This window comes from Schistosoma mansoni, chromosome 6, assembly GCF_000237925.1.
Source record: "Schistosoma mansoni strain Puerto Rico chromosome 6, complete genome".
NCBI lineage: Eukaryota > Metazoa > Platyhelminthes > Trematoda > Strigeidida > Schistosomatidae > Schistosoma > Schistosoma mansoni.
Window position 1 is genome coordinate 6,217,444 of NC_031500.1, and position 14,039 is coordinate 6,231,482.

Sequence of the window (14,039 nt, forward strand, 5' to 3'; positions counted from 1 at the left end):
GTGCATGACCTTGAGCCAGTGATGACCGCTTTTTACAACTAGGTGCGTAACCAAGGGTGCATCAGAGTAATCCACAAAACGGAAACGAATATACGGTTAAGAAGCAAAAAAATTGTGTTGAGTATGCGGATCAAGTACAGTTGTGTCAAATACTCTTTTTACGTTATTATTAAACCGAGAAAAAAAGTATATATATAAGCTATTGACATAACATGTCTTTTTTATAACGCTAGTGTTAAGTTCCAGGGTTTTGTATGGGCCACTAATAATAATTGGTTTAACGTTAACATAGCTACGATAGTCATATCGTCAGTTCAATGTTATGATTACTTAACAGTTCTTTTATACGTTGTGTTTAAAATTAGGTATGTGGAATCAACGCGGCTAAGATAGTATCCTTACAGTAACGTACTGTACCATATCTTCACGGTTATTGATTCTTCAATGTCAGAAATTTAAAAAAAAATGATGAGAACTTTAATAAGTACTTGACCATAGTAATTGTATCAAGCTACTAAACATATCTTCGACCGAAAACTTTTAGAATTAATTCATATGGTATATATGTATAGCCAGTATAGTTAATTAACCAGAAAAAGAAATTATAAAACTCGCCTGGGTTGCTTTTTGAATTCGTTGTATTTGCCAGTGTAAGTTGTACGAGTTTGAATAAAATCCTCAGCCATCGTTTCGGAATACCTAGCTTATGTGTCCAGTATTTAAAAAAAATATTTAACATAACACTTATATATCAAAGGTAAAAGTTCTGGGGAGTTGTATATGAGGCGGAATGAAGAAAACAAAATATTTTTAAGTAGATGCAGGGTCTGATTAGCTACGTGGTTAGATTTATCCTGCAGTCGAAACTGTCAACATCCTTGACTGACTAATCGGATGTGCCCAGCGAACCGTTTTAGTCATTTGTAAAGATTTATCATCATTATATTTTGATTCCGTAATGGATTTGTCAGTTAAACGATCTAACAACACGTATGGTGGTTCATGATCTAGATAAGCCGGCTTTAGCCTATCAATACTTACTGTGTCGATGTTTCCATGTTTTTCTATCACGAAATATTTAGATTTTCTTGAGACGACTTTGAAAGGACCTTCAAATGGAGGACTGAGTGGTGCTTTTATTTTGTCACATCTTATCCATACGTGCGTGCAATTGCTTAGGTCTTTAGGTATATATACGGCGCGCGATTGTTCACGAGTATTAATCGGCTTAAGTTTAGACATGTGATCTCGTAGTTGATCTACATAATTTTCTATATTAAGTTTTTGACTGTTAGTATTAGGGTTAATAAATTCACCTGGTAGTCTCAGAGTTGTTCCGAAAACCAGTTCCGCAGCTGAACACTGTGCGTCAGTTTTGACAGATGTTCGTATTCCCAACATAACTAACGGTAGGAATTCTGTCCACTGATTGGGGTTTGGGTGAGATATAAGAGCGGTTTTTAGCTGACGGTGAAAACGTTCTACCATCCCATTAGCCTGAGGATGATATGCAGTGCAGCGTATCCTATTGGAGCCTAGAAGTTTAGCCAAGTTATTAAATAGTTCGGATTCGAATTGCGCTCCTCTATCCGTCGTTATTGTTATAGGTGTACCAAAAATGGTTACCCAGTTCTGCATGAAAACTTTGGCTACTGTTTCCGCTGTGATGTCCGCTATCGGGATGGCTATAGGGAATCTGGTAAATCGATCTATGCATGTAAAAAGATAATTAAAACCGTTTGAACGTGGCAAAGGACCTACCAAGTCGATATGCACATGGGCAAAACGTGCATCTGGTTGCGAGAAAACACCTATGGGTGAATTTGTGTGACGATTTATCTTTGATTGTTGACATGCTGAACACTCTCTAACCCATTTGTGTACATTCTTCTGTAAATTCGGCCATATATATCTGGCATTGATTAGTTTTGTTGAAGCTTTTGCGCCAGGATGAGACAAAGAATGAAAGTTATTATATATCAACTTTCGCATACTTTTGGGAACGAAAGGTCGCGGCATTGCCTTGGTCGTGTCACAGTAGATTAGAATACCATCGACAGGTGATGGGAACTGTTTTAAATTAAGACTTGAATTGTTTGTTTTAAGCAGGTTTTGTAATTCTAGATCCTGCTCTTGTTCGTTTCTTAACGTCTCGAAGTTTACTGTAGACTACTGTAGCACGTTTATTTCTAGCCTAGATAAAGCATCTGCCGCCTGATTGTCCTGACCTTTGACATGTCGGATATCGCTTGTGAACTGTGATATATAGTCAAGGTGTCGGACTTCTCGAGGTGAGTATTTATCAGCTCTCGCTTTTAGTGCATTCGTTAGTGGTTTGTGATCCGTAAAGACTATAAATTCCCTGCCTTCTAACATGTGTCGGAAGTGTTTAATGGTTAGGTAGATTGCAAGAAGTTCTCGCCCGAAGGTAGAATACCTTGTCTCTGCTGGAGCGAGTCTTTTTGATAAGAAAGCAATTGGTTTCCAGGCGTTTTTAACCAGTTGGTTAAGGGTACCGCCTACTGCTTTATCAGAAGCATCCACCATCAAAGCAAGTGGGGAAAGAGAATTCGGATACATCAACGTAGTTGCTTGAGCTAGTTTATCTTTAAGCTGTTTAATAGCTTCGACAGCGTCAGAAGACAGTTTGAATTCTTTTGGTTTTCCTTTTAGTGAATCTGTCAAAGGTTGCATTAATTGTGCACAACCAGGTATGAATCTGCGATAAAAGTTAATTAGACCTAGAAAACTTCTCAGTTGTGTTAGAGAACTAGGTATGGGATATTGTTTAATGGTGTCTACTTCTTTTTTGATCGGTTTAATCCCTTCTGGGCTTATTGTGTGACCGAGAAATTCTAAAGTTTGAACACCGAAAACACACTTACTTTGATGTATGTTTATTCCATGTTCATCCAGTCTTTTTAACACTGTTTTTACATGCTGTTCGTGTGATTGCAAATCGGGGCTGGCAATTAACAAGTCGTCTATATACCCCTGCGCAAATGGCATATCTCGAAGTAGATTGTCTATGAATCTTTGAAATGTCTGTGCCGCATTTCTCAGGCCGAATGGCATGCGTATAAACTCGAATAAGCCAAAGGGTGTTGTAATAGCTGTCTTGGGGATATCTTCATCCGCCACTGGGATATTGTGATATGCCCTGACTAAGTCAATTTTAGTGAATATGTTCATACCCTGTAAACCGTTTGTGAAATCTTGGATATGCGGTATTGGGTACCTATCTGGTACGGTTTGACGGTTGAGGGCTCTGTAATCCCCGCACGGTCGCCAGTCACCTTCATTTTTCTTTGGGACCATATGCAAAGGGGATGCCCATTGACTATCAGAGGGACGGATAATACCCAGTTGTAGCATATAATCAAACTCGGCCCTAGCGATTTTGAGCTTATCTGGTGCTAGTCTCCTGGGTTTTGCAAAAACCGGTGCACCTTCGGTTTTGATAGTGTGACTTACTTTTAGTTTGTCTTTAGAAGGCTGTGGGTTTGGTTTAGTTAAGTTTGGAAATTCCGCGAGTATATCTTGGAATTTCGCTGTTGTTACTGGAGGAGTTTGAATCAAGTTAAGAGAGCTGATGTGACTTTCTTTGCCTTTTGTGTAATACGAAGTTTCTTTTAGTGTTAATCGCCGTCTCTTGGTGTCGACTAGAAATTCGTATCTCTCTAGAAAGTCCATCCCCAGTATTGCCAGATCTAAGTCGGCTACCGTGAAAACCCAAGGGAATTGCCTCCTGAACCCCAAATCTAGGGTTAAGTTTTTCTGCCCAAATGTCGCAATTTTAGTTTTATTTGCAGCTTGAAGTGTAATTGATGATGTTTCTCGACTAATCTCAGTTTTATTTTGAGGGATGATGCTAAGAGCAGCGCCAGTATCCACCAAGAAATTCAAGCCAGAGTTTCTGTCTCTAACATAAAACAAGCGACTGTTTTGGCGCCCCTCCTCAGTCGTCGCGACCTGGGGAGGGGTTACTCGTTTCCCGCTGTCTTAGAATTATGCTTAGGCCAGGCGCATGGTTGCATGCACTTGGTTGAGTTGACACCAAACTTCCAGTGGTACCAACAAAACTGCCCAGGTTGTCTGGACATTTGTGACCTGTTTTGTGACTTGGATAGTGGTCGTTGTGGTGACCTGCTCCTGTTTCTATGACCCATTTGCATTCTGGTGACAGCCTCAGTGAGACTCTTAACACTCGCAATGAGTCCTTCTATGACGGGGTCTTTTGCTGATTCTACTTTTTGTGTGTGATTTATTGTGCCTGGTCCAGTTGGAGGACCTCTCTCCATTATTCTATCGGCTATACGCGCTAAATGAGATAATGAGGTTTCAGGATCTTGTGCATCCAAACAGTGTTGGACGTAGCATGGGAGAGCTTGTATCCATCCTTGTTTTAGGACTGCTTCACCCACCGTGTTATCACCCATTAACACTTGGAGGTGACGCAAAAACTGTGACGGCGACCGATCACCTAGTGTTTCACCTTGAAAAAGTCTTTGGATTCTTTGACTATCTGATAATGATAAACGGTTTATTATCTCTCGTCTTAAGATGGTGTATGGTTGTGGTGATGGTGGATCTAAAATCAAGTCACGGACTTCTTTGGCAACTGAAGGAGGAAGGATAGAACACAAGTCTCTATAGCGAATCCCTTCAGATTTGATATTGTGTCTTGTGAAATAATGCTCTAGTTGAGCAAACCACAACTCAGGATCACTACGATCAAATTCTGGAAGTAGGGATTTCGTAGTTATAACAGTGTCTATCACCACTGGTGACAAATCCTCCAGATTATGGGTTTCTATTGAGTCTGACATGAGGTATGTGACAAATATAGCAATAAAGTTAGCACGAAAAATGGTTACTATAACACGAATAACTTAAGATAATACGGAATAAACTAGTTATATAATCAACTTAGTTTACGGATAATCCGGTCTACTTTTACGATTAAGTAAAAAAAAAAAAGATTAATAACAGAAATGAGGTTAAATTGCGTTCAAAAAGGGCTCACCACTTTCGTGCCTATAGGTAACCCTCGTGCTATTGATAGAAGAAACCAGAGAAGTAGTGAATAGGTCTTTATTTCGATCTTCGCGCAGTCACAGTGGAGCGTGGGATTATCTGTTCAGACAAACAAAGGCTCTCAACATTCCATATAAGATAGTAGGGAATATAACGCTTACAAAAGGTAAGGAAGTGAATGAATACTTGAACAATACTGTTTTAGCATATGCCTGGTTGTTTGGGGTCAACTCTTAACCAACCAACCTGAGCTGTTACACGTTCATTTGGTATGAAACTCGAACTGTTTGGCCATCATACCGTGTTTTATTCACTTGCCAAAATGTCAAGTTTCACTCAATGCTTTTACGAAATCATGTGAATTGGGTGAATCATGTCATGCGATTAATATCTGTTGTGGAACATCTTAGTTTTACCAACACAGTTCATCCAACCAGAGTTCGTAATACTACGACAAATTTCAAGTGAATAGTGATAACCAATGACAATCCTAGGTTCAAGAACAAAGTTCAGCAACCTAAATATTATTATTCTGTATTCGCATTACATGATCATTTACACTAATGAGTATGAAGAACTATACGTCTTAGTTATCATATGGTTGATCAATGTTCCTAAACATGTGAGCATAAGTAATTTCGTTCTAAAATGATCTGAATTAACAGTCTAGAGTAAGAATTTTGCTGCTAATCAGAGTACTTTAGTACGTCAAAGAACTTAGAGTATATGAGAGTAAAAATGTTAAATACGTGCAGTAGGTAATGGAAAATTTATATATGTATAGGATGAGTCAGTTTGTTCTCTGTCCAGTCAATACTGCATCTACTACTAAAAAGCGCATAGGTGTTCTATGGGTGGAATTCTCCAAACAATGTTCTTTTTGAGTTGATCGAATGGAATGACCTCATGAAACGTTGTCTGGCCACATTTTATAAATACCTGTTTATCTGATATATTCAGTAATCCGTTATTTCTACTAACGATAGCGCTGAGCTTGTGTCTAGTTTTTTTGACTTCCAAGTAACCACGGTTTCACTACTGTCGGATTCGTCTACAAATGTGTTAGTAGTTTTACTAAACTCATAACTTCTTGAAAATACTCCACTGATTGATACGAATAATACCAGTAACTCTTGATGTACACAATTCATTCCACTATAGCTTAGCGAGTTCAGACAAATTCTGTAAACTTTCACCATGTGATTGTCTGGTTTTCTACAATGGTCATTTACAGATGATCTTCTGAATATTAAGTTTTCTTGTGAAACATTTACTTGAAAAGCCACGTCACCTATTTCATTAGATCACAAATTTCCCTATAAAAATAATACATCTAATTAAGTAAACAAATTGATCGTACTCAATATCCGATTACTATGTTGATAAACAAAATGTCTACCACAAATACTCAATCTGCAATTATTTACAATATTACGTTTGCCGGTTCTGTACTATTGTCTGATTTGTGCCTACCAAATGTTTTCAAACTTCGACCACCAGGATAAGGATATATTCATTGCTTTGACAATTGACATGAGAAGAAAAGCACATAACTTATCAAACAAGCCAATGTGAAGGAGTAGATTAATTCAAAGTCTCCATACATATAGTATCCCTGTTGACAGTTGCGCAGTCGTGAATTCGTGTTCACCAGACAAGGGCAATTTTGAGACTGCTTAACGATAAAACTCGAAGGAAATTCATTGCAGAAGCATTTAAGGTAGCATCCACAAGTATCCTGATTCTCTAAAGTGGTAACATCGTACACCTACTAGACGTCATACCTAAAATATTGTCGAATACAAGCCACCCAGGCACAGAGATCGTTGATAGTAAACTTCTTACACCATTGTATAAACCATGGGTGGTTAAGAGGGGAATATCAAATATTGCAGATTCAGGGGGAGTTATTACCAAAACAGCATCATATGGTGTTAAGGAAAGCATTATTAGACCATCTTTCAAAGGATATGTGAACTTACAATGACTGGTTTTTAAAGAAAATATTGCTTATGAGAGTTAGCATGGCAGTAAGACTCAATCACGAATTAGTACAAACTGCTTCAGACTGGTATTGGCAGGAACAGCTATGAATACTTGGGATTTAATTCTTTGTCAGTATTATTTCACTTGTGTATGCCAAGAAAACATTAAACTCTCCCTATTACTTGCCAAGATCTCACTCCCTAGTCTCCCAGATCATACGTCAGAGTCACATCATTATCTATAACTAATCGCTCTATCGTGAGACAAAACATGAGTTTCTGCGATAATAATGGGTTAAAAAGGTGTAAAGAGAGCCTATACATTCATAACCTAGCCATGCCGTCTCGATTAAGCGTTATCGACCTTTTAGAAATGTTCAGTAGTTAATCCAAATCTCAGTTATCTTATGTTCGATTTTTGGAATCGTGTGGCTAAAAACCAGTGTTATTGCAGTATCGACACAAATAATAAAAAAAGCAAACTATGTGGTAGACTTAAAATCGATCCTGACCATACAGAACTACACAGTAGAAAGCTCTATCAACTGTTTATGTACAAAATATTCACTCTAATTTTAAAGCTGTTCTCCTTCAGTTGAACCGTAAGAGCGACAGAACGATGATACTTACTTTAAAAGGGGTTTCCGAACGAAAATTCTTATGTACTTAACGCAAAACAACAAATTTCTGAGCTACCTAAATTAATATCAAATAGAGTTTAGAAACACATGGCATCTTAAGGTTATGACTAATAATGAATCGTCTACTGACTTGTCAACTTGGCAGAAGTATTGTTTTATGTTTTAACATGTCGGTGAGTGCATACTCACCTTGCAGCAACTTCAAATTAATTAACATCTGCCGCGCCGTCAGGAACTTGTTGGTCGTAAGACTTTATTCCAATAAACCTGTTTCCTTGCTTCATTATCCTCATTTTTAAACCGAATGGTCTAAAGTATTTCATTTATTCACTTGGAATTTCGGTTATTAGGTATCTAGTTAAATTCTTTACAAAATCTTTGACTCATTGGAATTTCAAACGCTTACATGTTTTATTAAGCATGTTCCTCCCATAAAATATATGCTTAATGTCCGCCTTTTTTATTTCAATTATGATCTGAATTTAATGTGACTTATTCCATACTTCGTGTCTATCATTTTCTAACATGACTTGTAGAACAACGTTCATATGGAATAATTATTTTGCCGGTAACAGTCTTTAAATAATTTTCATTTTAAAAAATAGATTGAACTGGCTCGAAACGAATCTTTCATTCCAAGAGTCTGACGGACAGTATACTAAAGATATATCACTGATCCAGACTTGTTTTTCAGGTTATTAATTAAGCGCCAGAAACTCATTCGAATTTTCTGTTAGCATCATACTCTCACAGCATCTTCTTATGAGCTAGTCGATAACTTCAAAGTCGGTTCATTTGTCAGTTTCAAGATTCGATGCCTCGCATAAAACAACTCTGTGATTTGGCCTGGTTTTTGACTAATGAACACTTACTTTGTTCCCTGAAAAATGACGATCTTGTTAGCGTAGATAAGCTTACTCAATGTCCGATTTCACATCAAAAGATGCTTTTGTTGTCATAATACTGCCTAGAATAGAAAAAGTGAAAGGACTTTCATTATTAAGTAAACTGGATGCGTTTTTCGTATATTTAAGCACTGCCAGTACCTTATGCGTATCTGAGGGGTCGGTGGTTGATTTCAGTGCAGTTTACTTAAGTTGAAGCCCTCGTAGTAGCGAAAAACCCCTATAACGCGCTTTGAATGAATGTATCGAAAAGTGATGCTAACTAAAAACAAATCGTAATTTACACAAAGTTGCGTTAGTCAGTCTCCGTTACATGATCACTATGATCATCACTATCACTCGGGAAAGAAAACCTTTTCCCTATCGAATCATTGATTTTCAACCATATATATCGTTCATGGGTTTATATAATTACATCAGACCGTTTTGTTATGCAAATGGTTTCGCAAAGAAACACTATTAACCGGAGCAATATTTTGAGGAAATATCAGTCCTTACATGTTTTAAAAAATTGGCTTGATTTCAATCATGTAAAAGGGTTGATCCTGTATTTATGACACAAAAATGCCATCCGAATAAGTCACAAACATCTTTCGTTCTAAACGTGAAAATGTATCTTCCTTGGATTCTCTGTGTTTACTAGATATAATTATTGAGAAAACAACTCTAGATTCTTATGATAAGCTACAAGAACTACAGGTCAGCCAGCAACTTTATAACAAAGGTAATTTACAGAACCACCTAGAATATGCTGCTCTATGTTGTGAACTAAACGTATTAAAAATATCAGCTGTTCGATCCCGGTTTATTAAATTTGAAAATTGATATACCTTTAAAAATAGAGGCTTCTTAGTTTGATTGCTGGGAGATTAAGTGGAGAACACTGCAGAGTATAATAAAATGGGTTTCTTTTGTACACTTAGTTTGGTTGATTGTTCAAGTGCTAGTAATATCTAGTGTCTACAATTTCCGACTTTAGGTTAGTCGAAATGCAATTCCAGTCAGCGCTTTGTTTTATTTAACATTTTATTTCGGTGTATCCTGTGGGTATTTACTCTATTGGTTTTAACTTTCACTGCAGGACACAGCTGTTTCTCCGAGAAAACAGTTTGTGATCTACAGGACAAGACTTATCTCAAATACAACTCGTAGTACAACTATTCACGTTAGATGGGATATCTTACTTTTTCTAACGCCCATATCTTGGTCTGTATACGTCGGATTCCTGTTGGCAATAGTCCTGAAGTGGACCAGAGGTATTTTTCACCCTCTGGATAAACGCTAGAATAATTGATTAAATTGTTCTTAGGCGGTTGTGATTATAAGGTTATTACCATATATCCACCGCATAAAGCTTTTGGGAGTATATGATTCAACGCACCAAATAACTATGGGCCGAAAGAGGCATACTGTTGGCAGCGTGTTCCGAAATAGGTCAGATAAGTCGTCTCGATCCTCAGGCACTTCTTCTTCCTCTTCTTCCTCTTCATCCAAATCTAGTATAAAGCCCGTGAGTTGTGTTTAATCTACCATATTTTTCTTCCAGATTTTTTGTAAATAAAATATTTTCACAGCTGATTTCACTAGTCTATTTCAGCTAAACCACAACTGAGAACTTGGAAGTAGTGGACAGCTGTTCCGTCCTAGTATGTGACTCCTCAGCAGTGCGCATCCACAACTCCTCACGTGGAACTCGAACCAAGAACCTGAAGTCTCACGCGTAAACCCTTAACCTCTAGACCACTGAGCGTGCATCCAACGATGTCATTGTCCAATCACAATCGATCCATAATCTCGAGCAATCCTTCGTCCGTTGTCTGAGGTAGATAACTATCTGACACCCTCACACACAGATTGGACTTCACTGGTCACGGATATTCACTATAACTCCAGGAGTTTCATCTTGAATTTAGTCACTAATGGATACAACTGTGTGTGGGGATGTCAGACAGTTATCTACCTCAGACAATGGATCGATTGTGATTGGACAATAACATCGTTGGATGCGAGCTCAGTGGTCTAGAAGTTAGGGGTTCACGCGTGAGACCTCAGGTTCTTGGTTCGAGTTCCACGTGAGGAGTTGTGGATGCGCACTGCTGAGGAGTCACATACTAGGACGGAACAGCTGTCCACTACTTCCAAGTTTTCAGTTGTGGTCTTGCTGAAATCGACTCATGAATTCAACTGTGAAAATACTACATTCCCCTCAAATCCCTATTCTGATAATAAAATATTGGTTTAAATGGTGCAAGATATATCTGGATATTTACATGTTTCTGGGTTGCAATTTACATTTTTATACTGCCAACCTATATCTTATCACTTTGTGGTATACAGATAAGTGGTGAAGTGACTAGGCTTCCTTCCAGTCAAACCTCGAAAATACAACACAAATTACTATTGCATTGCCTTGTATTATGATAGTCAACACTGGCATCTGGATTCAGCGTTTCATCATCACTAGCATCAACTCTGTTTATGTAACACATAGCCAAAGTACTATTTCATTGCAATATGATAGTTGTTTCTATTATCCTGAATTCAATGCATAAAAGTCAAATTATAAAAACCTTTGTAATATATCAGTCCTGTGGTTTAACTTAATTATGATTCTACTGGTAAAAACCAACAGAAATGCAATCACAAAGTGACCAACCAAATTGTTGAAGGACTCACCTGGCGGTAGTCTATGTTGTAAAGCTGGACAACTATGTTGCTGTTGTAGGACGAGAAGTGCGGCGCAAAAAACTCTGTTTGAAACTGTAAACATAAGAGTAAAGCCACACGGAAAAAATCTAGTCCGGTTCTTCTTTTACAATTGTTATTATTTTTGTCGATTACTGCCTACATGTTTGCCACTTATTTAATTTCATGTGTTGAAATCAAATAAATAAAGTCAATACTGCAAAGATAGCTTTCATCACGAACTGACCTCAGTTAACATCAATTCAAGAGGAAAATCTCTTTTAGATGGTATTAATATTCATATAGCTGTCTGTGAAGTGCTGGTAAGGTTTTAGTAGTCAAACAGTCTACATTAGTTGTAGTAAGCAGTAATGACTATACTCAGTAACTTATATGGCATCAATTTGAACTAAGCTTCAGCAAATTTAGGTTTTCAAATCAAGTTCGTGCTCATCCACTCCATTATTGATGAACAATAAATTTAGCTGATATTGTAATAGTATTCGTACGATTTGGTACAAGACGAATGTAACTTTTTACGCTTTATTCACTGTTTATGCAAATATATTATCGGGCATATAAAGTATAAGGTGATAAAGTGTTGTCTAACATCTGATTAGCACCATACTAGAGGAATAATTTTTGCTCGAATTCATCTTCTATGCAGGTATTTTCTTCAGATCTAATAATTATTATGAACATCATTATGGAGTGCTTTAGTGGTGTTAACTCAATCACATATACAAATCAGTATGATTGTAATCTGAGATTTTGTGCCATGAATCTGCTTCATGATTTCCACATATACACATCAACAAGTCGTAACACAATATGTTGATCAGGTTTACCAATTACCTGAGTACACATTAAGAAAATAGCTTATATTTGGACTGTATGCGTTGCATAAGTCTGGACGTATTAAGTTGAAAACCTGAATCAATCATTCTAATCCGACTATAAAGCTCAATTTCATGCATTTTATCCATATTTTTCTTCAAATATTAGCAAATCATATAGTGACTAGGAAACAATTAATGATGATTTATTAGACTATATTGGTGGCATGTTAAGTGACTCGCGGAGAGTTTCTTAATTAATTTTTGTCACAAACTGACCTTGATCACCTTGATCATACATTTGGTGATCAATTCTAAAATGAATTCATATTTCTGTACTTCGATTTTCAAGCCAAAGGTTTTCGCTTAGCTTTTTACACGAAAATCATACAAAATATAAACTATTATGATAAAATCCATATACTTACATACATAGACACATAACTTTTGAACTTTTGGCTAACATTTGAAAAAAAATAGTAGAGTAATTTAGCTAACCTTCATTTTTACAACAAATATATCTTATTTGTTATGTGACTTAGATAGGTATTATTATTATTATTACTACAATGAATGATATAATACTGATGGTACATAAAAGTTATCATACATCATCCAACTTACCGTAAAACAAACTCCGTTTATCTTATCTAAAAATGCTGCAACTTACAATTGATCAGTCTACATCATATGCAACATAAATATTTTCTACTTTAAACATTCATTACTTTTTCCAAAAGTATTTTCGTTTTGTATATATATACATATATAAAGGCGATAGACTAAGAACATCTATTCTAAATTAATGAAGTCAAAAGATCAATATAGCGGATTTTTTTGACTGTTGATTATGTTATTCATTAAATTTACTTTACTATTCTTATTATGCCAATTTTATGATCAAAGCATTTTTTAGAGTTAATTTCTATTCAAATAAAGTCAGTCAGTCAGTCGGTGATAAATGACAAAGTATCAAGCACAATTGCATACTGAGAAAATTAGTCATATTTCATTTTAGTACAATGATAAGAAATAAAAGAAATGAAAGGTATAGAAGCTGGAATAATATATCTAGTAATGGAAAACTGTGCTCTGGAAATATCGTTCAAAATGAATAAATTTGAAGAGTTACAAAAAGCATGAAATAATATCCAAGTTTAAGATTTAAAAGAAGATAAAAGGTTAATAGATCTTCATCAGTCAATAACTTTGAAACATGTCACTGACTTTCTCCAAACATAAATTATAATTATGTGGTGGACCTCAACTATGAAGCTTGGACCCCTGAATATGGCTTATATCAGCAGTAAATAATTTCATGGATTGGAGAAATATCGCAGTATGGTTATACCTAGCTTTATTTCAAAATACCTTTATACTAAATAACATTTTAATTTTGAATTAGTAGGTTATGGAAATGATCGTAAAGCAATAAAAAAATAAACAGACTCCCACTTACCATCTATCAATTATCCATAATCACTGCAGAGTTTAGCATAAATGTACTTCAGCAAACGTTGTTGTATCATATTAGAACGAAAAGGTGAAATTAACGAAGTTACTAATAAACGTGTCTAAATCATATCATAGCAATGATCGTAGGAAAGACTAAACATTAAGAATATCGTTTGTAAAGAAAAAGCAATAGAGTATGCATAGTGGAATACATGAAGATAAAATCTAGAAGAAGATAATGAGATAAACAATTCATCTCCTTGGTAAGTTATAAATTATACAAAACATCAAACAATAGGAAATAAACACTTTTCATAATCTAGAAAAGCTTGAATCTCGATTTAATGATGATATGTTTATCTTCGTTTATATATTTTCAATAATTGTTTAACATTATTATGTTAAATAATTTCTAAATTGTAACTTCTTCATTTTCAATACTCTTCATTGTTAATTATTAAAGTTGATTTAATTAATTATAACTTGATATTTTTT

The 14,039-nt window shown here is 36.0% G+C and overlaps 2 protein-coding genes across 2 annotated transcripts in view; one reads left to right on the forward strand and one right to left on the reverse strand.

Moving 5' to 3' along the window:
- Positions 1-3,983: 3,983 nt before the first annotated feature.
- Smp_147130 (hypothetical protein) lies at positions 3,984-4,829 on the reverse strand (the record flags this gene model as incomplete). The annotated part of the gene is made up of 1 exon (XM_018798086.1): positions 3,984-4,829. One exon carries the CDS (start codon positions 4,827-4,829, stop codon positions 3,984-3,986), a length of 846 nt encoding a protein of 281 aa, XP_018653063.1.
- A 4,820-nt stretch (positions 4,830-9,649) lies between these two features.
- Positions 9,650-14,039, forward strand: part of Smp_147140 (putative transient receptor potential cation channel) — a 116,440-nt gene continuing 112,050 nt past the window's right edge. The window contains exon 1 of the mRNA XM_018798088.1: positions 9,650-10,078. Coding sequence (XP_018653064.1) covers positions 9,959-10,078 — 120 coding nt within the window. The 5' untranslated portion in view covers positions 9,650-9,958. The remainder of the gene's footprint in view (positions 10,079-14,039) is intronic.